Source organism: Colobus angolensis, unplaced genomic scaffold (genome assembly GCF_000951035.1).
Source record: "Colobus angolensis palliatus isolate OR3802 unplaced genomic scaffold, Cang.pa_1.0 Scaffold3, whole genome shotgun sequence".
Classification (NCBI taxonomy): domain Eukaryota; kingdom Metazoa; phylum Chordata; class Mammalia; order Primates; family Cercopithecidae; genus Colobus; species Colobus angolensis.
Window position 1 is genome coordinate 17,725,650 of NW_012116265.1, and position 23,706 is coordinate 17,749,355.

Here is a 23,706-nt window from a genome sequence, read left to right on the forward strand (position 1 = left end):
AGAGAATATAGAAGGATAGAGGTAATCATCCATTTTGGAAAAAAAAATTTAGAGATAGAAAAATTAGTTTAAAATAAACATCTTTACTGGAGGCTACTAATGCAGCATCTGCAGGTATAAAAAAACAATACAATGAAACTAGTCTAGAAAGGAAAAGAAAATCACTGTCACAGGTTTAGGATGTTGCCATCTTTAACTGTTATAAAGTACAAATCTTTAAGATCTCTTTGAGCTCTGAAGCCTGATTTCTAAGTTGCTCCATAAAACTCCCTTCTGCCTCCACCTCCAAGGAGCAGACTAGCACAGCCAGTAAATACGTAAGCACTTACTCTTTCTGCCGAGGGTCACTAATGATATGGCTTATCCTCTCAGTCCCCAAAGTGTTTATGCTGGTCTCCTAAAAAGACAAGGCAGACAAGAGTATCATCCAACCACAGAAACAAACATATAAAGTATAATATCAATCCTTCCCATAACTGTGCCAGCTAAAGCAACCTCAAAAGGCACATGTTAAAAATCAATCTTAAAATAAAACAGCAACTATATTTCTTTTTATTGGAATTAATCTTTTTTTTTTTGAGACGGAGTCTCGCTCTGTCGCCCAGGCTGGAGTGCAGTGGCCGGATCTCAGCTCACTGCAAGCTCCGCCTCCCGGGTTTACTCCATTCTCCTGCCTCAGCCTCCTGAGTAGCTGGGACTACAGGCGCCCGCCACCTCGCCCGGCTAGTTTTTTGTATTTTTAGTAGAGACGGGGTTTCATCGTGTTAGCCAGGATGGTCTCGAACTCCTGACCTCATGATCCACCCGTCTCGGCCTCCCAAAGTGCTAGGATTACAGGCTTGAGCCACCGCGCCCAGCCCCCTGGAATTAATCTTAAAAGTCTTACATGTTACCCTACATTTATTACTCTCCAGTGATCCAAAAGTCTTTATCAACACTTTATAGACACTATTCACCATATATGGTATTTTAGTAAGTACTGTACCTCCTGGAACTACTGCAGTATATAGGAGTAAAAATCCTTTTTTAGAAAATTCAACAGTAGCCAATTTTTAACAGGCCAGCACACCAAGCTCCCTAGAGCTATGTGATTATAGTCCCAACAGCCTTCATCCTGGGACGTTACTAAATCCTCACTGGTAAAAGTATCTGCTGACTAAATATAAATACATCAAAAGAGTTTTGTGACTTGCAAAAATTGTTACTCTGTACTTTGTCCCTCAAACATCATCTCAAGAAATAAAAATGAAATTTGTATAAAATTGATTCCTAAATTCAGGGTTCTCAACATCATTAGTGTAAAAGCTTACCCATATCACCACAAATAGTTCAGAAACCAACCATTTCCAAAAAATTGGAAAACGGCAATTCACTCTTCATTTGAGTACATTCCCAATGCTTACCTACCATGGCACCTGGGAAAGCATGCCAACACACATCTGAGTAATTGTTGTGTTGAGATAACACAAGTCACGGGCGTGACTGTCAAGAATGTCAAGGCTGTTCTTCAAACACATTTGTGTCTGGACAAATGTTATTATCTATATTCATCTATATGTGTGGACTGTCCTAAACATCAGGGTACACATTTTAGCTGAACTGGCTATAGAAAAATTACTCTGAGGTCACAGTCCGGGAAGTAGTGGAGTTAAATGAGAAGTTTTCATATACTATATTCTTCACATTCTGCATTTCTTATAGCTATGCCTCCTGGTCACAGACACAGACATGGTAGGGGGGCCAAGGGAAAAGATGGTTGAAAAATGAGCTATTTGTTACAGCAGAAAAATTATTAACTGAAAGTGCCGTAATGTTTAAATTTACAGTTTATTACTGTGTAAATTACAAGCAGTACTTTGTGTAATTAGCAGCTCACTGGCAGGGAGCTGTGAATGAAACTCATTATTTATGATTACAATTTAGAAAAGCAGAAGCGAGATGGGGGAGGGGGAAGAAGGGGGGCAGAGCGGTGACCTCTGCTAGAAATGATAAATATCCCTTTGAGGTGATGAAGATGAATTAAACAAGTAAATATTATCCTACTCATTTGACATCATTAAAGGCACATCCAATAGGCCCTCATTCCCTTCCAGGCAAGCTAAAGGGAAACCTTCATGGACTTGCCTTCATGGACGTGGATGGCTCTCATTTTATAATAGCTGAAAGAAAGTAACATAGGTGGCAGGGGGAACATTATCTGTCAAGCCTAAACAATAAAAGTAAAATCCTCTCCTTCCTCCACCCCATGTGCTGCTATTTTGCTAGCTATCCCTATTAACAATAAGTTCCCGGAGCAGCAAAAGCAGCGTTTTGTCTGTAAAATGAGTAATTCGAAAGGTTTCAGTCTTCCAATAATCAAATGTCTTCTAATTCAAGACTTGAACTTGAGGCCAGGCACGGTGGCTCATGCCTATAATCCCAGCACTTTGGGAGGCCGAGGCAGGTGGATCATCTGAGGTCAGGGGTTCGAGACCAGCCTGGCCAACATGGTAAAACCCTGTCTGTACTAAAAATACAAAAAAATTAGCCAGGCAAGGTGGTGGGTGCCTGTAATCGCAGCTACTGGGGAGGCTAAGGCAGGAGAATCGCTTGAACCTGGGAGGTGGGAAGTTACAGTGAGCCGAGATAATACCACTGCATTCCAGCCTAGGTCACAGAGCGAGATTTCGTCTCAAGAAAAGAAAAAAGATTTGAACTCGAATTGAAAGATAAAAAGAAGTAAGTATCCTGGGCTCGTCTGGAAATAAACAGCCTCATTTTTTTTTTGTATGCCTAAAACTTCAGAAAACTGTTCCCTAGTCAGGCTATAAAACAGTATCCCCTTAAGGGAAGCCAGACTGTGGCACACATTGTGCCACCTAGCAGGCATTCTAAATTCTTACCAAGTTACAACTTGTAACTTACCAAGTTTGTTCTTACCAAGAACAAACAAATTAATGCTTCAATGCCACTCCTTTCCTTATTCTTTGCCCACCACCACCTTCTCTGACTGAGGATGAGCCCCTGTCTTAATTTATTTCTCAATCTCAAAGTAGAGTAAAAAATAAAATTCAATAAAAATGTAAAAAGACAAAAGTAGACCTGGGTTCAAATCTCTATTCCACCATTCCTATCCGGGTAACATCAGACATTCCTTAACTTCTTCAAACCTAAGTTTTCCTCATTTGCTAAAGGAGCTTGCCCTTTTTCTACAAGGTTGCTGGAAGGATTAAAAGAGTTGAGTCCCTGGCATCATCCCTGGCAAAGGCAGAACTGAATGAACAGCAGATAGTTCTCCCTCATGGCTGAGGGGCTCTTGAAACTCAGTAACAGTTTTTTTTTTTTCTTTTTTATGAATTCTAGGATGAAAGACCAAAGTTAGGAAAGAACAAAGATGCATTCATGAATTCAAGAGGAGTCATAAAGAAGCCAAGAATATTTTAACTTACACAATAATAACATAACATTAATCAAAAGTTACAGAAGACACAGCTCAGGCTTGTAGGTTTATAGGCAACAGACATTGTAATGACACTGTTTGCTTTGTCAGAACTTCTGTATGAATTACGTTTCATGTTTTATTTGTATATCCATTCACATCCTATATAATGTTCACTCTTGTAAACTCCCAACACATTCCAGTTGCTTCCATTAACTTCAGGGAATTCTGTAGCACCTCTGATTGTTAACAGGGTACACAACTCCCATAGGGAATATTATCTACCCACTGAGCCCAGCAAACTGTGAGAGGTATCACCTTCCCAACCAGCCTTCTTCGCCCCTTTCTGAGGCACCGAGCTGCAGCTCCAGGCAGACGATTCAAGCGAGCATGATACCCTAAAAAAAGAAGGAAGGCCTAAGATACCGAATGCAGAAAATCCAAATGCAATCCTATGTTTGTAGTACACTGAAGGCTTAACCCCCAGGATCTTACTAGATTGACCTTTAAAATAGTATCACAGAGCTATCTGCCGAGGATTTATTATTCCCAGGTCTTTGTCACTAGCAGTATGATCACAGGCATGCCATTTACCTTTGACCTAGGCATCCTCCATCTATAAAAGAGGGATAATCACTCAGTCCTACCTTACTGGGCTGTTTCGAAGACCCAATGAAATAGCAAGTAGAAGGGACTTTATAAACTGAAAACACCACACAAACATAAGGTACTATTAACAATTTTTAATTTAAAATTAAATGTTAGTTTCTATGTCAAAAACATTCTAATTCATGACATAATGGGGAAAATAGCACGCATCAGATAACCCAGTTTTTCTCACTGCTGCATGTGTTCTACACAAGGAAAGAACAACTGGAGGAAACCACACCAAAATGTTATTAATGATTTTTAATTTAAAATTAAATGTTAGTTTCTATGTCAAAAACATTCTAATTCATGACATAATGGGGAAAATAGCACGCATCAGATAACCCAATTTTTCTCACTGCTGCATGTGTTCTACACAAGGAAAGAACAACTGGAGGAAACCACACCAAAATGTTATTAATGAGATTGTCTCTGGATATGAGATTATAGGCCATTTTAAGTTTCTTCTTACTATTCTTGCTTACTTGTATATATTTTAAATGGTCCATTAGAAACTTTTAGAAATGTTCATCAAAATGTTCAATAAAGCAATGTGTGCCTCAGTCAGTCCTTACCAAGAACCAACTGCTGGTTCACCATGACAAAATCCTACATAATACAAGTTTACATCTCGTAGTGTGATTCTGATCACCAACAGATGTTCAACAAATTCTTGGCAACTGATTAACTGGTTGATCATGGGTTACTGGGAACCCTAAAATCATAAATTTATAGTGCTAAAAGAAATGGTTTTGTCCAATGTCACATATCTTAAGTGATGACCCTGTCATCCCAAGAAAATGAAGCGACTATCACAGAGCTTGGTAGACAGTACCAGAGTATTAATACCACATTTCCATTTTTCTGTCCTAGGTTCTTTCCACCCACTTTGCTACATCATAATTGAAGAAAAAGCAAAGGGAAAAGGAAACATATTTGTGTTAAAGTCCCCAAAAATAGGGTCATTAAAATAGAACTAATTAAATTATTTTAAAAGCATCCATTTTTAAAACACCAGTATATGTGAATACTCTTACTGAAAATAAGAATGTGTATGTGAATGTTCTTATTGAAATCTGTTCTCTTCCAAAATCCAATACTCAATAACCTATCAGTTTCACATCAGGATAAGCAGCTGTCACTAAATCTGGCACAAGCGGCAATGGCAAGCTGAAGGAATGCCCTGCTAATATATATGTCCCAAGAGTTTCCATGGATTAGTTTAGGAAGGAATGGAGGGAACCTTAAGCTTTGAGACTCACTTTGAATCCTCTAGAAAATCCCTGAGCTAGCTCCAAAATTCAGATAGTTAAATGTGTAATTGAAGACATGAGTATGCTTGCTAGGAGATGATTGCTCTGCCCAAGGAGAACCATAAAAGCATTAAGTTCTTGGTCTCCTCAGAACTCACCTCTTTGAGCTGGCCGAGAAGGTAAAAGGAATGTGGAATCTGAAAATTTATCCAATCCAGAATCCATTCTTTCTACTTCAGAACAATGATCAGGAGCCCACTTGGGCAGAAGATTAGCAACAGTGAATCCTGGAACACATTCTCCTTCATAGAACCAATCACTCTGCTCATCGTCACCTAAAGTAAAGAGATCATATCATAAGCTAGAATTTTAAACAAGGTCTGAGAAAAACAAATGAGAGGGATGATTTCTTAGTGCTATAGTTTTGATCACCCTTTTTTTTTTTCCTTTTTGAGACACAGTCTTGCTCTGTCACCCAGGCTGGAATGCAGTGGCATAATCACATGTTCAGGCAATCCTACCACCTCAGCCTCCCGAGTGGCTGGAACCACAGGCTCATGCCACTATGCCTGGTTATTATTATTATGAATTCTTGCTCTGTTGCCTAGGCTGGAGTGCAGTGGCATGATCTCAGCTCACTGCAACCTCTGCCTCCCCTCCCGAGTTCAAGCAATTCTCCCTGACTCAGCCTCCTGAGTAGTTGGCATTACAGGCGCCGCCACCACGCCCGGCTAATTTTTGTATCTTTTAGTAGAGATGGGGTTTTTGCCATGTTGGCCAGGCTGGTCTTGGACTCCTGAGCTCAACTGATCCGCCCGCCTCGGCCTCCCAAAGTGCTGGGATTACAGGCATGAGCCACCGCACCCAGCCTTTTTTTTTTTTTTTTAAATTCTTTGTAGAAACTGGATCTCCTTATGTTGCCCAGGCTGGTCTTGAACTCCTGGGCTCAAGCAATCCTTCCACCTCAGCCTCCCAAAGTACTGGAATTACAGGCTGATTATACTTTTAAATAAATCAAGGCACACAAAAAAGAAATTGTTCTGGTTCTTCTTGATTCACATTGCAATGAAAACTGAAAGGTCAACCTGATTTCACATAAACGTCATACTGTGTTAAACTGGACTGCTTTAACAGTTAAAAATAAATAAATAAAGCTACCACTTACTAGGCCCTTACAACCTACCAGGATCCATGCTAAAAACCTGTAAATATGTCATCTCTTTCAAGCCCTACACTAACTCCAACTTACAAACAAGGCAACTAATGCCTAGAGAAGTCAAGGTCAATTTAGTAAACAACGAAGCCAGGATCTGAACCCAAAGCCTGACTAACTCAAAAGCCTGAGATCTTTATTATCAAAACAAACTGTCTCCCCTATACCATTCTCCGTGGTATAAACTTGGGGGTTCAAAGCCCATAACTGTTTCTCAATTCAAAGCTAGCTATTCCTGAGGGATTTCCTGCTATATTTGCCTCTCTCATAAAAGGTGAATAAAGAATATACGTCCATACTTCATTTATCCTTGGTATCTCATTAATGGGACAGAAATCATCTTGACACTAGCAATCCAAGCTACTGGGGAAAAAAAAAAACCACAGCAACAAATAATATAATTCCCTAAGACTTTTCAATAAGTTATACAATTTTCCCAAGACCATATTGTTAATTAACAGCAAAGTCACAACCAGATCCATATATCCAGACTGTTGGTACAAACTTCTCTCTACTGGCTGCAATGATAGTATCTCAGTTTCCACTAGAGTTTATTCCTGCCAACAAAGAATAGATAATTTTATGTCTGCCACACCATACTCCTTTCAAAATAGCAAAGTTGAAGGAAACTATTTTCTTCTAAAGAAATCTAAAAGAGTTCACAATGTAGTCATTCTCTAATGTATACTGGATTCCAGAGAAGTTGCTCAGAACATGTCAATCCCATGAAGTATGAGATTCATGGGTCATTAACACCCAGGATAGTAACTCTTAAATCACTGTGGAGATCTCCAAAATGGGGAATGAAAACTGCATTCTGGTAAAAAGCAGCAGATATTACAACTAAGACAGTTACTCAAAGTGTTCCCTTATAAAAACACACCACAAACAGCTGTCTCTCTGATACAGTAGTTCTCAACTTTGAGCATGTATCAGAAGCACCAGAAGGGCTTGTAAAAACATGGACCGCTGAGACCTAACTCCAGAGTTTCTGATTCTAGTCTAGGCAAGACCAAAATTGTGTATTTCTAACAAGTTCCTTCATGATGCTAAGCTGGCCTGGGGACCACGTTTTGAGAACCACTACTCTAAAAGCATCTCACCAGATCAGATACATAGATGAACTGAAGACAGGCATTAGTGCATAATAATTAGTTTCTCTGTACTTCAATATATTAATTCTTTTCTTATTCATAAGCATTCCTCAGGACATTTATTGAAATAGTATATTTAATTAGGCCATGTTTTCTGATGACAAATGGCAAACTATAATGGATTTTTTTTGGTTCTCAAGCATTCATTCAAGATTTTTAATAACACAAAAAGGGACTCTCTGAACCAGAAGGAACATTGTGAGATCATGTAGACCAGTAGTCTTCAATCAGGGTTCACTAAGACACCTGATAGAGGAGCTCCTTAAAAGAGTGCTGCCAGGGAATAAGCAAGAAGCTGGGTGGATCAGGTTCCTGACCTCTGGCTCCTCTAGAATTTTGCTTTAAACCAAATAGGCTTAGTTGTTTTACAATCTGAGAATCTATGTATGATTTTGTTTGGGGGAAAAAAAGGAGAGTTTTCCCCTTAATTGGATTATCAATAATTATTTATTAAGCATTTACTATATGCCAGGAATGTGCTAGGTACTGCAGTTACACGTAGTAACTCCTGCCTTGAAAAGCTTCAAGGGAAAAGACGTGTACCTACAAACAATAACATAATCCAGCGAGTACTAAAAGAAACAGTAAGTATAATACAAGGAGCCACAGAGAACAAAGGAGAAAGGGCTATTGGCCAGAACCCCTTCAGCAAACACATGGCACATTTAAATGGGGTCATTGCAGAGATGTAATGAAGTGACTATTCACAAAGGTGTAGACAGTACTAACAAGGAACCCCACAAGGGATGGTGAAGCACATCAGGCAGAGCCAGCACAGCAGGAGGCCCTTACCATTCCTAGACCTGGAGTGGCAAGGGAAAGAATGGTTATCAGAGTCCAAAGAACTGCAGTTATAAAAGAAGTCTGCCAAACAAGAGTGGTGGCCCTCAGCAGAGGAACACAACCACTGCCAACCAGCAATCCAACAGAAAAGGTGTCAGGGAAAGCAATAATCTAATGTGGTAGACTGCATTAGCATTTCCAAGTCCTCTCCATAATAGAATCATTCATCCATGCCTTTTGCTCTTTGCCATTGGATTCCACAGTACCTTCCCTTTTAGGAAGATCCTACTGACACTGGGCTTGATCATATGACTTGCTTTACATAGTAGAAAATTAACAGACATGATTCAAGCAAAGGTTTTAAATATGTACACGTGGTCTAGCCTTGTCACCTGGCATTTACATCCTCTGCCACAGGAAGTCCATGCTGCCTATCACCATTGCTCCTCCACCCTAGGTCCCAAAATACAACACACTGAGCAGATGTAAACCTAACTTGAAGCCTGGAGACCAGTGGAGCCCAGACGAGATCAGTGGAACCATAGGCAACCCACAACCCCATAGCAAAAAATGAGTGTAGTAAACTGTGATAAGCCACTAAAATTTGGGGGCTCTTAAGCAGCATTACCACAATAAATACTTGACCAATATATCCAATATCATTCACCTCCCTCCCTTCGGTCTTCTGTTGATGTCTCCTATAGGACAACTCCAACAAGAAATTGAAACCAAGAAGACCCACTGATATAGTTCATAAATATGCCCTTGCAGGGGCAAAAGGAAAACTGTTCTTGGTAAACGACCAGTCATTCAAGGAAGATGAGGATGAGATTTCAGGGAGAAAGATCAGCATAAACAAAGGCACAGAGGCAAGAAATTCCATAGCTTTACACTGAGAACGTTAAGCATCAATGTCACCAGAATGTGTGAAGCTGAAGCAGAGAAAAGAGAGGAAAGTTGAGTCTACAGAATATTCTATAATCTCTCATGATAAACTAAGGAATCCTTATCAGTGAAAAGGCTTTCCAAAGGCCCAAACACTTAATCTGCTGTAACAGGTCCACACTTTCTTCCATCTCTATAATTATGCATCATAACCTTTAAGAGATGCACTTTGATATTCCTAGAACTGTAGAAAAGCAAAGAAAAAGAGTAAATACTGGTAACTCTGAATAGTATATATAACTCATTCATGGAAAGACATCAGACTTTCCTGGTATGAGATAATAAAATCAAAACTCCAGTTAGAGCCTACCTGTACACACACACACATAATCTCTAATGACACCTAATTCCCTCAGAATCTAAAAGATAGAAATGTACTCACAACAACCTCCATTACAGTAGGAAGCTCAACAACTCCAGGGGGATAAACTGCCTCTACGCCTACAACTTTGAGGCATGAACAAGATGCTGTCCCCACAGTCCTTCTCCAAAAATCAGGACTTGGATGTTAAGTCTCACAGCCCCAGTATCCCTTCAGTTACTGGGGAAGCTACCTGGATCAACCTAGACATGTAGCCACTACGTCAGTCCTTTAATTGCTTAACCCATGGAGAAAAATTATTGGACTTTGGAGCTAGAAGGGACTTTAGAAATCCCTAAGTCCCCTATTTAGATTAAGAAAACCACAGTCCAAAAAGGCTACATAAAATTTTTATTGGCATGTGGCCCCACACAAGTTTAGAGGACAAACATTTTCTAAAATACCCTGACATACAGGCAAAGTTTTAAATTAGTGTTTAGGTAGTAAAAATAAAGAACTGGTAATTAACATATACTAGCCTTATTTACAGGACTCTATACTCCAGGAGTTTTACTTTGAGGAAGATGTTTTATATAATATATTCACCTAGAACACTATAATCATTATAAATAAGGCTATAAAAATGACAAGATTTTCTCTATATGAAAACAATGTCTTAACACCTAAAAAAAGACAGTAACACATGAAGCTATTTCTTGATTCTAATAAAAAGAAACTTCCCAATGTCCCAGGCTCGACACTCTGACCACCTAGACCAACGATTCCCAATGTCTGATCTACCGGCATAAGAATCAGTTCAGGTGCTTGTGAAAAATGCAGATTCCAGGGGCCAACTCTAGACCTATTTATTTCTAGGAGCTCAGGACTGTGCGGTTTTAACAGTTCCCTAGGTGGCTCTCATATGCCTTAAAGTTTGAGAACCACTGCCATAGACAGTCACCATGTTCTCCACGAGTCACTCCTATGATTACTCAAACATTTCCATAAACACGGAACCAATGTCCCAAAGCTGGGATCAACATTACCTTGTCGCCCTTCATCATTGGTAAAGAGCCCAGTGTCACTGCTGCTACACACACTGCTGGTTTCACTGTAAAAAGAGTAAAACACAAGAGAACTCATCAGCTCCAGTCAATAACCACCGTACGCTTATTATGGTTTTCAAGCTTCCCTAATTTCACTCCAACCTATTAGCCAATCAGATACGTAAATTTCACTGGGAAGGTACAAAATTTTATTTTCCTCCCCAAACAAAAGAAATATAAGAGGAGAATTCTAAAATTTTCACTTATATTTTAAAGTACTAAAAAAAATCTAAAGTCACTTTGTTAGTTAAGGACTAGAAAGCTATTAAAGCTCAAAGACATAATCTCAACCTAGTGTGATATATTCAACAACACAAATTTACCAAACAATTTTGTTCTTAAATATTGCCAACTATCAGTTTCCAATGAAGCTATGTAATTTTAAGACGTCTAGCATCTTTAAAGTTTTCCCCCATTTACAAAGAAGTAAACAAAACTCCATGAACAAGAAAAAAAATATGGCAAAACTTGTTTTCTGAATTATTGTCCTCCTTCATATTGAGCAGATACACAAAACTCATTCTGGAAAAAGGAACTAAAGTTAAAAACAAAAATATAAAAACAAACTTCATTTGCACTCACTGAAATATAGCTTTTGTCCCATGAAATTCTGCCCAGTCTGTTTCATTTTCTGAGCCATTGCTCACAGTTGATTCTGTTTCTTCTGATGGTGCGCTTCTAAATTTGGTTTCTCTGGTTCAAGAAAAACTTCTCAATCCTCTACAGTATTAGCTATTTCTTTGATTGGGAGTATTTCCTTCCAAGATAGTCAAAATTTTTTTTTCACCTACTCTAGAAGATGCAAGAAACCAAAGCAAGGAAGAAGCATTTTCACCATGCTATAGAAAACACAGGCTTGGCAAAATCCCAATCTATATTCCTGGATCAAAAATCTGAAAATATTTTGTATTTTGCAACATTTCCAAACATCCTTCCAACACTAAATCTTAAAAATGCCAATTAAATTAAGGAGCAATGCTTTCCTTACTCAAGCTTGTCCCTGAATATCAGATGCAAAAGATCTGTCACAGAAATAGTCAACAAACAAACCCTATTTTTCTTTTTTTTTTTTTTTAAAGTTCTGGGATACATGTGCAGAATGTGCAGTTTGTTACATAGGTATACATGTGCCATGGTGGAACAAACCCTATTTCTTTTTTTTTTTTTGGAGATGAAGTTTCGCTCTTGTTGCCCAGGCTGGAGTGCAGTGGTGTGATCTCAGCTCACTGCAACCTCCACCACGCAGGTTCAAGCAATTCTCCTACCTCAGCCTCCCGAGTAGCTGGGATTACAGGAGCACACAACCATACCCAGCTAATTTTTGTGTTTTTAGTAGAAACGGGGTTTCACCATGTTGGTCAGGCTGGTCTCGAACTCCTGACCTCGTGATCCGTCCGCCACGGCCTCCCAAAGTGCTGAGCCACCGCACCCGGCCCAAATCCTATTTCTTTATAGATTCTTTCATTTCATTTTCTTATGTACTTAGCATAAGCTGGGCCTCCAACTGTATTACCTAATTATTATAACATTGCTAGAAAAGCAACTGAACCACATCCAAGTGAAACAACAGTTAGTGTGAAGAAAGTCATCTTAACGTGCAGCTCCAAATGTTTTTGCTCTCAACGTTTTACTAGGAAATTTTTCATCACTTAGATTCTGCAAGTAACATTTTGCTTTCCTTGTTTTTTCACATGTCTCTCTATCTAATCTTCCCACCAGAGAGTCTTTGAAAACAGAGGCACCCTAGGTAAGCCAGATGATTGGGCATGGCATCTACTTTCTGACAAGTATATTATTATAGGAATCGAGCCTAATAAAACACTATGGAGCCCTCTTGTCCACTGTTAACTAAACACTGTAAACTTGGTACTGACTTGAAAATGCTTTCATCTCAACTGCTTTTCAAGTTCTGAAGACGAACTGTTTGCCTTTCAAGGTGCAATTAAAGGGTATGGTTTTCAAACTAGCAAAAATTCTTAGTTTTAAAACTGTAGATCATTAGTTTTTTATTCTATATTTTTTATATTTTTACATTCTATCTATAGATCAATGTTTTGGTTGTATTCTGTTCTACAATTTGAAACTCATACTTATTGGTAAAAGCAGAGTCAATAAAGTAAAAACCCAATCTCAGTACCAGAAACATCAAGAACTGTGGTTCTCAACTACAGACAATTTTGCAGCCCCTCTCCCAATTTGGCAATACCCAAAAACATTTTTGATACTCATGGCTTGAAGCAGAGAAGGAGGAGTTGGTGAACTACTGACATTTAGTGGGCGGAGGCCAGGGATGCTGCTCAACATCCTTCAATGCACAGCACAGCCCCACAACAGAGAATTATCTGGCCCAAAATGCCAGTAGTGCCTAAGTTGTGAACCCTGATCCACGGCGATGAACAAAGCAGAGGGCTGGAAGACGTAGGCCGTCCCGTTTAGGGAAACTACTTGAGAAGAGAGGAGCCTGTGCACATTAGCTGGATGCAGCAGTCAACATCCCATAGAAGCAACAATACCACTTCCTTGCCACGGCTGGGCCAGGGCCTCAAATGATCTGAAGCCTCCAGATCCAGAAACAATCAGAAGGCAGACAGACATTCAGACAAACTGATAGAACTGAAATTACTCATGAGTCATACAGTTCACCGTTCCTTGCCTAACTGGGGCAGAAAGAAGATCCTGTAACCATAGAAGAGAATGATCCATGGATCCAGGGAAAAAAAATATCTTGCTCATCTCAATGTCCCCAATGCCTAGCACAGCGCCTGGCACATATCAGACATTCAGTAAATGTTATGTAAATGGAATGAACTTGTTCTAGACACCTCTGTTGCCTGCCCTTATACAGCCTTGTGGCATGTCACTTCAACTCTTTAGTCCTATTTCCCTACATGGAAATGTGGATGGATTATTAAGGATGTGACAGTATGAGGTATGTGACCCTGCTTTGTGAACTCTAAAGCAATACACAAATGTAAACGATGAAAGATTAGAAAGCTACTTCTAGGGCACCAAGTCTGTGTCTAAGTATTATTTTAGAGGTTAATAGTAGTAATTTCCTCACTGACAATCTTCTCATTAGAACAGTACTCTACATTTTGTAAGATGCAAACCTATTTTCATTTTAAATGGAAAAACAAAATATGGCCTATGAAATCTATTATTTTTCCTGCACTGGGTTTCATCCAAAAGAGAGGAGGCACTACTCTCAGCCAAGATCTACAAGTGCCTCAGGAAGGGGTTTGGTACTTGAACTGAGTTTATTCATAAAATTATTAATATAGAAGGCTACTATTAATGATACCAAAAATATCATTCACTGAGTTCGACTGCAGGCCAGGTAATATACTAAGCACTTTATATTAATTATTATGCTTCTTCTACCCACAAACTCTACAAGGTAAATACATCAACCTCATGTTACAAATGGAAAGGGGCTTAGAGAAAGCATGCAAGTTATCCAAGATCGCACAGCAAGTAAGCATCAGAGCCAGGGCAGTGTATGTCTAAAGCCCATGTGTTCACTGAATGGCCACTACAACACAGAAAGCACAGATACTCATCTCATTTACTAAAGTCAATCAAATGTTTCTCTATTCAGAAGATACCTCTGAATTTCAGGACTTTTCATTCTCCTGAAGATGCAAACAGATTAACTGAGCTAAGGAAGAAGTATTTGTTTGCTTTAGCTACTTAAAACGTTCAGGAACAGCTGAAACTGCAGCTGTGCCTTGACTACTATCCCTTATCAGCAACTAATACATCATATATGCTGAACCCTAAGAAAACTAATTATAAACTCACTTTGGAAAGAAGCTCTCCTTCTTAATGCTGTATCTTGAATTCAATTAACACTCATTTTCGGTATGCTGACATAAAATACACCAAAATATATTCTCAGGCACCCATACCTCACTTGCCTTTATGACTCCTGAATGCTCTTCCTTTGAAATCAAAGTAAAAACATTCTCTTAATGAGTTCAGGGGAAATAGCAGAGTCTGAGAACACTATTCCTGACTTTAGCATCACACAAGGCTAGGAAAACAATGTTTCAGGCCAGCAGTCATCTGCGGTAACCAGACTCCCAAGATGACTCCCAATTCCCCAACCTCCTATTAATGCACACCCCGGTGTAGTACTTCTCACACTGCACAGGGTCTGGTCTGTATAACTGATCACACACAGCAGAAGCAATAGGTTGCCACTTCTGAGATTAGGTTATACAAGACTGTGGCTTTCATCGTGGGCTCTCCTTCTGACTCTCCTCATCCCTCTCAGATCACTTACTCAAGGGAAAGCCAACTATCATGTCCTGAGGATGCTGATGGGCATGCGGAGGGGCTCATGTGAAAACGGACTGAGACTCTAAGTCCAACAGCTTTATGAGGAAATGAGCTCTGCCAACAGTCATGTGAGTGAGCTTGGAAACAAATCCTTCAGCCCTAGTAGAGCCTTGACAGAACTGAGGTCCCTGCCAACAGTTAGACTATAACCTCGTGAGAAGACTCAACCAGAACCATCCAGCTAAGTCACTTTCAGATTCCAAGTGATAAAATGTTCATTGTTTAGCGCTAGTAATTTTTTTTGTTTGTTTATTTTTTTTGAGATGGAGTCTCCCTCTGTCGCCCAGGGTGGAGTGCAGTGATGCGATCTTGGCTTACTACAACCTCCACTTCCCAGGTTCAGGCAATTCTCCTGTATCAGTCTCCCGAGTAGCTAAGATTACAGGACTATGCTACCACGCCTGACTAATTTTCATATTTTTAGTAGAAACAATGTTTCACCATATTGGTCAGGCTGGTCTCAAACTCCTGATCTTAGGTGATGCACCCGCCTAAGCCTCCCAAAGTACTGGGATTACAAGCATGAGCCACTGTGCCCAGCCTAGAGCTAGTAAGTTTTAGGGCAAATTTCTCTGCAGCAACAGATAATACAGAATCTTTATAAACTCTTTGTTGAAACTAATTCCCTTCTTCCTAAACAGTAGCTTCTAGTTTCAACAAAACAAACCCCCCCTCTGAATTCCCACTATTGCCAGGGGGAGCAGGGGGCAGAAAAAAGCAAGGCACACCCTCTGATCTGAGAGCTTGCTAATTCTTTCATACTCCTAACCACAGAAGACTATAAAGTGAGAACTGAAAGAGTAACTTATACCTGTTCCAATTATAATAAGGAGCTACAGAATTAGTTAATCACCTATAATCAAAAGTTGGTGTTAATAAGTTACCATCTGGGTTTGTTTCTCCCCATTTAAGAGCTTATTAACCAAGTAGCTTAATAAGAGGTGTTTTTTGCATCTAATTAATAGATATCTTAAAATAAAATTTATGGCTTACATCGTTTCTAAAAAACTTTTCTTAGTAAATAATAATGCGCTTAACAAAAGTAAAAGTTGTTTCGGAATTTAGAAAAACGTGGGAAAAAGTCACTCTTAGATCTCCTGACCAAAGGTATTTTTGCTCTATTATTTTCCAGGGTAGAGGTGGCACATTGTAACCCTTTGTAATCAGACTTCTGAATCTAGTAGTAAACAAGACTGAGGGAGAGGTTATTCAGAGAAATATCTCACATCAGTTCCGAAATTATTCCTATAAGTAATGAGAATATATAATAGAAGCATTTGTTTTTCAGTTTCATTCAGATGGTGACACGAAAGGCAGCAACCTCCCCAGGTTGACAGGTTCGATACTGTGACCTGTACAATCAGGTACACTTTCCAGAGATACAATTTTCCTCAGGACTCTGTTATTGAGCTGGGGGCTGTGCCTGAAGACATCCCTTTTCTTAGAGCTAAGTTATTCACCTTCAGGTAGATGAAACATCTTCTCAGAGTAAATTTTTAAAGAGCATGGATTCTGGGGCCTGCATATCTAAGAATGTCTTTCTGCTGCCTTTCCATATAAAATATACCTTTACTGTATATAAAATGCAAGGTGAAGTGAGTCACTTTTTCCCTCTCAAAACTCTATGGGCAAATGTAGCCCTTAACACTTACTATTGTAGGGATGAATGTCAGTTTTATTTTCATGTCCCACCCCCAACTGTTTTTTTAAGAGACGGTATCCCACTCTGCCACCCAAGCTCTGGAGTGCAGTGTTGTAATCACAGCTCAGTGCAGTCTTCAACTCCTGGGCTCAAGGGATCCTCCCGCCTCAGCGTCCCAAAGTGTTAGGAATACAGGTCTGAGCCACTGCACCCAGCCTTCAATCTCTTTAAAGATTTTTCTTTCCTTAGTCCTGAGCATATGCGAAAAAAAGAAAAACTAAAATAAAATACTTTTTAAAAAGATCCATCTCAGTAGAGGTCTCTTTTCATTAATTTTCTCTTTTAATCTTTAGACTTAATTTTTCAACTCAAGAACACTTTTTTCTCTTCAGTTGTATCTTCTTCTTCTCCAGCAAGTTTCTTCCTTGGAAATATTTACACACTCACAGACTTGGCCTCTTTAGAGCTACTAAGTTTTAGGGTGATTTTTTTCTGTAGCAATAGAGAATACAGATGGCCTACTGCCAAGGTTTCCTCAAACTACAAGGCTGATAGAACTGCACTCAACAATGAAATAGAGGCCCACATGAGAAGTGCTGGGCCTGCCCTGAAGGTAGACAGCAAGCCTCTGCATCCTTTCTCTACAGTCACCTTGAGGTTCAGAAATGCAAGGCCAGTTTCAGTCAGAAAATCAGGCAGCTACAGTTTGAGGCAGGGTGTGGTTCCATCCTTCTCTTCCCAATGAGTATCTTTCAGTTTCTGGTTTTTTTTTTTTTTTGAGACGGAGTCTCACTCTGTCATCCAGGCTCCAGGGCAGTGGCGTGATCTCGGCTCATTGCAAGTTCCGCCTCCCAGGTTCACACCATTCTCCTGCCTGAGCCTCCCAAGCAGCTGGGACTACAGGCACCCACCACCGCACCCGGCTAATTTTTTTGTATTTTTAGTAGAGTCAGGGTTTCACCATGTTAGCCAGGATGGTCTCGATCTTCTGACCTTGTGATCCACCCACCTCGGCTTCCCAAAGTGCTGGGATTACATCCTTCTCTTCCCAATGAGTATCTTTCAGTTTCTATTTGGTCACTCTAACTCCCAGAATACACTTAGATAGGGAAGCTTAGTGTTTTCTGTGTGTATCTGTGTTTGAGGGTAAGGAGCAGTTATAGGGTATTGAGTCCTAGAAAGCACAGTCTTCAAGAACAAAGATTCCAGTTGACATGGGTAGAGAAGTGCATTCTGGAGATAGTACATTCTGGGGACTGTTGTGTTTTCTACACCTTCATTTATGGCACACTCCTAGAATGGAGTCAGAATCAGGCAGTGAGGGTTGGATGATCCTATCTCAGCCCAGCATAGCTGTATGAGATAAAAGCTTCCCAGTAGCACTGGGAGCACTGGGCTAGGGGCTCTGCATATTCTCTTGGCCAGCTGTAGATCTGAGAATGGCATGTTACCTATGTCCATGGGAGTAGAGAAGGGGACCAATGGTAATCTATGCACCCTTGCTGGCAAATACCAAGAGGCCTTTGAACAAATTCTGCAAAATAAGAGAAAAGGGAATAGCATTCTAAAAGTTCAGAGAAAGAACGAATCTTTGAAGATGACTGCCAGTGGAAACTACAAGAATTCAATTGGGCAGTTGAGGCTACTTACCAGTTCAGATGTTACAATGGTGGGAGGTAGACTATAACTGAAAAGAATCATGGCATCTCAGTGTTACAAGGGATTTCAGAAGTCTTCCGTTCAACCCTCTCAACTCCACAGCAACTAAGTAAGCGGTCATCACGCCCATGTTTGAATCCCCCCGACTTATCTAGAAGTCATTACGCATTACATGGTGAAACAATTCACTTCATTTTTACAGAGTCCTAATTTTTAGAATGCTATTTTTTATCCACAGCAACATTTAACACTCTGTACTTTTTCTTCCTGAGTTCTGTCCTGTGGAGCCACATGGAATAATCCCAATATTTCTTTTAAGAGGTAGACTCTTTCAAGAGATGGATGTTTCTTTCAAGATATAGACCTTCAAGTACAATAGTATCATATCTACCTCCCAAGGTGTGTTTTTTAGTTGTCCCTAAGGATACTAGCAGAACTGTGAATATATCCATATAAGTACACTATGCTAGATTCGAGAATCTCATATGCAATACTACCACCTGCAACAATAGTAAATACACTCTTGGTCAGCATCCCTACTTACAGAATAGAAATCAGAACACCCCCACCTACCATACATATTCTTTTACACAGCTCCAGGAACCCCTGATTAATGACCTCCACTTGCAAAGGAGGCTACTTACCTTAACCATGAAATAATGAATGCTATTGATCCAACAAGCTACTGCTATAGAGTGTTATTGATCACCTAATCTTTGGTTAAAACGGTCCTCATTTAGCAATTTCACTGTCACAAACACCTGGAGCAAAGCACGCTCATAATTAAAGAGTTCGGGGGAGTTAAAGTGAGAGGTGATGGACAGAGATCTCAGCTTTCTCCCATTTATTCTTGCTTCTGAGCTATTGTTTGTGTCAAAAGGGATATTGATTTTCTATAAAAATAAGAAAACAAGAGGCACCAAGGGGCCGCAGAAGGTCAGCCTGGGCTGGAGAAGGAGGGGGTAGGTTTAGCACTCTATCTCTGTCACTTGCCTTCCAAGAGAGGAGAATATTTTCTTTCCTGTGAGATCAGCCTCTAATACATCACCTTAGGAAGGCTCCTGAATGTGACTTCTGGCCATCACCCAACCAACTCACTTATGAAAAAAAAGAAGCTAAACTATATTCAAGGGGAACAAACAAATGATGTGTTAGCAAAGAATAGAGCAAAATTAGGCTACAGTCACCTAATAGCTATTAATAGCTGCTATATAGACAATTTAAATAAAGATCAGTAGAAAATAATTTTACAGTAATTGTTCTACTTTAGAATACCCACAAACATACACAGAAAAATATTAAAATAAGTTTGATCTCTATGCAAGCAGGAAAAAACTATTATACTATAACCATTTTTAGTTCCTCAAAACTTGTGAGGGATTGGCTGGTGTAATATTAAAGGAAGACCAGAAACAGAAAAGCAAACAAATATTGATGAAGTCTATAACTACTCCATGTTTAGTTCACAAAGAGTGAGTTTAAGGAAATTAGAAATAGGCTGATTGAGACATACATTGTCAAATCCAAAACACCTAATACATGCTTTAAAAAAAAAAACAAAAAAACTCTACCATTGACTAGGCTAAGCTAAGCTTAACAATCAACTTCATCTTAATAATCTTACAACGTGGATCATTACTCTGACAACTCTCAATATCACTGCTAAAAAGTAAAAGTCTACATTTTGATCTGTATGTGAACAGTGGCACATCCAAGTAGATTTATGAAAGGGTAACCAAGAAGATTCTTGAAAGTATTTCTTTTAAAAATGCAGGGGAAACAAAAAAGTAGAAAATTATTGAGAGAATCAACTGACCAAGACAGTATAATATCCAAATCATAAACTATTATCTACTTACACTCTAATGCTAGCCCTTTTTAAAGGTGTGCCTAACAATTAAGGGAGATTTTAGTTCCACTCTCCTCTTGAAAAGAGGCTGAACACAACATGTGGTCAAAGAGTAAGAATCACCCCCTCTCCCACAGAATGGATTTAGGGGAAAAAAATACAAAGCACTTCTGTTTGTAACTACAGATGAATCTAGACAAGTCAAGGGAATTTAGAACTCCTAAACAACTAGAAGATTTTAAAGAACTTTCCTCATGCCATGTGCGCCACCACTCCATCCATTATTCCTTCACAGCTACAAGCCCTTTAGCATCTACATATTGAAAGAACTCTGAAGTGAGAGGCCAGGGTAATAGCCCAAATGGGTGAATGAGGTCTCCTCAATTTGAAAAGAGGAAGAATTTCACAAGAATTCCCATCCACTTAAGTTTATCCAGACTCTCAGGTAACGAGAATTTATATTATTACATCCTGACTAGAATGTGCAATAGATGTGTCTGGAGTAAGAAGGAACAGAAAAGAGTGAAGCATCTCATGCTAGATTATAGGCTCTGCATCTGGAGCCACACTTGAGCTGTTATCTCAGAGCAGACAGAGTTAACAGTCTCTCTTTCACATACAGTTATGTCGTAGTTTAACAAGAAATTATGGGGAAGAAACATACACAAAGCTATTATCCCAAAAGGCTACTTTTAAAATCACCATTCTCAATACTAAGAAGAATTCTATTTGGTATATATGATCCATTTGGTATATATGGTATATATATATGGTAAACAAACTTGAATGTCTCAGTAGAGGGTTTCAATAGTGTGAAAGGCTACAAGTTGACTAAGCATTTCTTGTTTGATTAAAAATAGTCTGATGAGGAAAAAATACCTTTATAATCCAAACATATACATATAAATTCTGTAAATAGACCTTAGAAGGAATGAGGCATTAGAGGAAAATTAGGAAAGTCAAAATATGAGCCTATCTCAATATAGTCTGCAGACTGGCAAATATAAACTTAATAAGAAAAAGTTTAAAAGCTGGATTAAAAACCATCCATGAAAGGTACAGGTACACAGACCTAAGCAGCTTTCCCTGTTACTGACACAGCCTCACCTCAGAGTTCCTAAGACTGATGTCTTTGTTTCTAAGATAAACTTCAGAAAGGTCATCTGTTCTACAGCTGGGAAAGTTAAATTGAGACAGAACAACTCAAAGGGCAGCAGAACATGGTGGTTACGAACGAGCTTTGGAATCAGGCTTGATTCCCCGTTTTGGCACTGGGTGACCTTAGGCAAATTATCTAAGCTCTTATAACCTCAGCTTCCCTTCTATAAATACAAATAGTGGTATCCACCATATAGTGGAATTGTGAACATTAAATAAGAGTATATGTTAAGTCCATAGTACAGTGCCTGGTCCATAGTTAAGTGCTTAATAAATGTCAACTAATATTAACAATAATAGAATACGCTGGTTCTCAACAGGGAGTACTCAATCCACCTAGGGATCACCCCTGGAGGCTTTTGGGTTGATACAATGAAAAGGGGGTGTGAACAATGTAGAGATGCTAAATATTCTGCAATGCACCATAAAGAATGGTCCCATCCAAAACACCAATGGCATCCTCACTATTAAGTAAAAGATAATCACAGATTAACATTAATAACATTAAAGTATCAAGCTGGGGGGTATCAATGTTCCTAGGATTATCTGAGATGTAAAAGCTAAAAAAACTCACCAAAACTACACTTACATTTTTAAACACGTACCCATTAGAGACAAATTTTTCTGGCTTGATCACATCTGATGTAAGACTAATGGGACTCGGTACTGTTATTTTCAAAGCCCACCACGTGTTCAGACAATCTGAATGTCAGCCATAAAAAAATAAATTCAATATAGTCAAACCACGAGTAGCAGAAAACAGAATTATAGCCAAAAAGTATCTAAAGCCATGATTTAAGACAGGCAACTTAACGGAACATTTATAAACTCCATATGCCTGATGCTAACATTTTCTCTTTCTCACACACACATGCGCGCGCACACACACACACACACCAGCCTCTGCTGAGACCTGAGTTCTAAACAACAATATTTATGTACAAACTACATGGCATAATAAGCAACAAATTGTTTTTTAAAATTATTAGTTGTGCATTTGAGGTACACGTTTTAAACAGTTTTTAGAAACAACTGTGTTTCTATAGCCTTCCTAACAGAGGGAAATAGACACTTGAATGGTACCTTAAAAAGCTAAACTACTGATTGATTCAAGGAAGTCTTCAAAGTCAATACCAGAGTGGCTGATTTGAAAAAAGGCAGAACCCACCAAGACTGTGGATGTGTACTTTGGGAAACATTAACCAGGCAAATCTTTGACTTAGTAAGGGAGATCTCACCATTCTGACATGTTCTCATCAGAGCCCTGTTTTTGTTCATCTGTTTCACACTCCATCCTTTCTTTCCTTCCTGCTTTGCTTAGGAAAGTCCTGTTTTCTGCTGATTCACACAATCCGTGGCCTGATGAGGTCCAGGGAGTATTCTCCTTCCAGCGGGACAGACGCTGCTTCTTAGCAGATTTGAACCTGCAGCCTCTCTCATAGCTCCAATCTGACACCTTCAGCTTCTGCTGAAGGCTAGCAGCCACCTCTGATGTCACTCGCTTCACCTTCCGCCTGCGCCTGAGTGGTCGACAAGGTGCATTTTCAGTAAAGGAGTCAGATTCATGCCAAGAATGCTGCTTACTCTTAACAATGGCATTGAGAGCTGGGTGTCGTTTGGCCACCATTGTGTCATCAGAGTCACTAAAATTGGTCACGGGAGCCACTTCTCGACAGTCCTTAGTGGCCTCATCCAGACTTGACTCAGAGGCCTCGCTGTAGCAGCAGGTATGCTCTGCCAGGTGAGTGAAGTCAGAACGACGCTTCCGACCTCGGCGTTTCCGAAGCTGCCTCCTCTGCTGCCGGGGGCTCAGGGCCATCTCCTCCCACAGCTCACCAAGCTTATTCTGCTCAGATGTCTGCTCCAAGGCTGAGGCTAAGTCGTGTACCAGCTCATCCATGAGGCCACATCTGCCAAAAGGAAGTTTGGTGGTGGGGGCGGGGAGGAGAAAGAAAAGAAAAAGAAAAAGAAAGCCTGAAAAGGATCTGTTGTTTTGGAATAATTTGATGAAACAGATCATGGTAGTCCACAGTTCTGCCTGTCTAAATGAAATAAGTCACCTTTCATCTGGCTACACTTAGATTCTGTTCCTACCACTTCCTAAAGCCACTAAAAATAGATGTTTTGTCCCTTGTTAAATGCCTGAAGTCAACATATTCTTAAGCACAAAAACCTACTCACCAGATGACAACTGGGACAGGACCCAAAACAAATTCGGGGGACTAGATCCTTCTCA

The 23,706-nt window shown here is 39.6% G+C and overlaps 1 protein-coding gene across 1 annotated transcript in view; it reads right to left on the bottom strand.

Moving 5' to 3' along the window:
• Positions 1–23,706, bottom strand: part of GPATCH2L (G patch domain containing 2-like) — a 52,057-nt gene that overhangs the window by 26,256 nt on the left and 2,095 nt on the right. Inside the window, exons 2-6 of the mRNA XM_011949518.1 lie at positions 22,709–23,380; positions 10,762–10,826; positions 5,478–5,654; positions 3,737–3,816; positions 330–397 (exon numbers count right to left, since the gene is read on the bottom strand). Of these exons, the coding sequence (XP_011804908.1) occupies positions 330–397; positions 3,737–3,816; positions 5,478–5,654; positions 10,762–10,826; positions 22,709–23,370 (1,052 nt within the window). The 5' untranslated portion in view covers positions 23,371–23,380. The remainder of the gene's footprint in view (positions 1–329; positions 398–3,736; positions 3,817–5,477; positions 5,655–10,761; positions 10,827–22,708; positions 23,381–23,706) is intronic.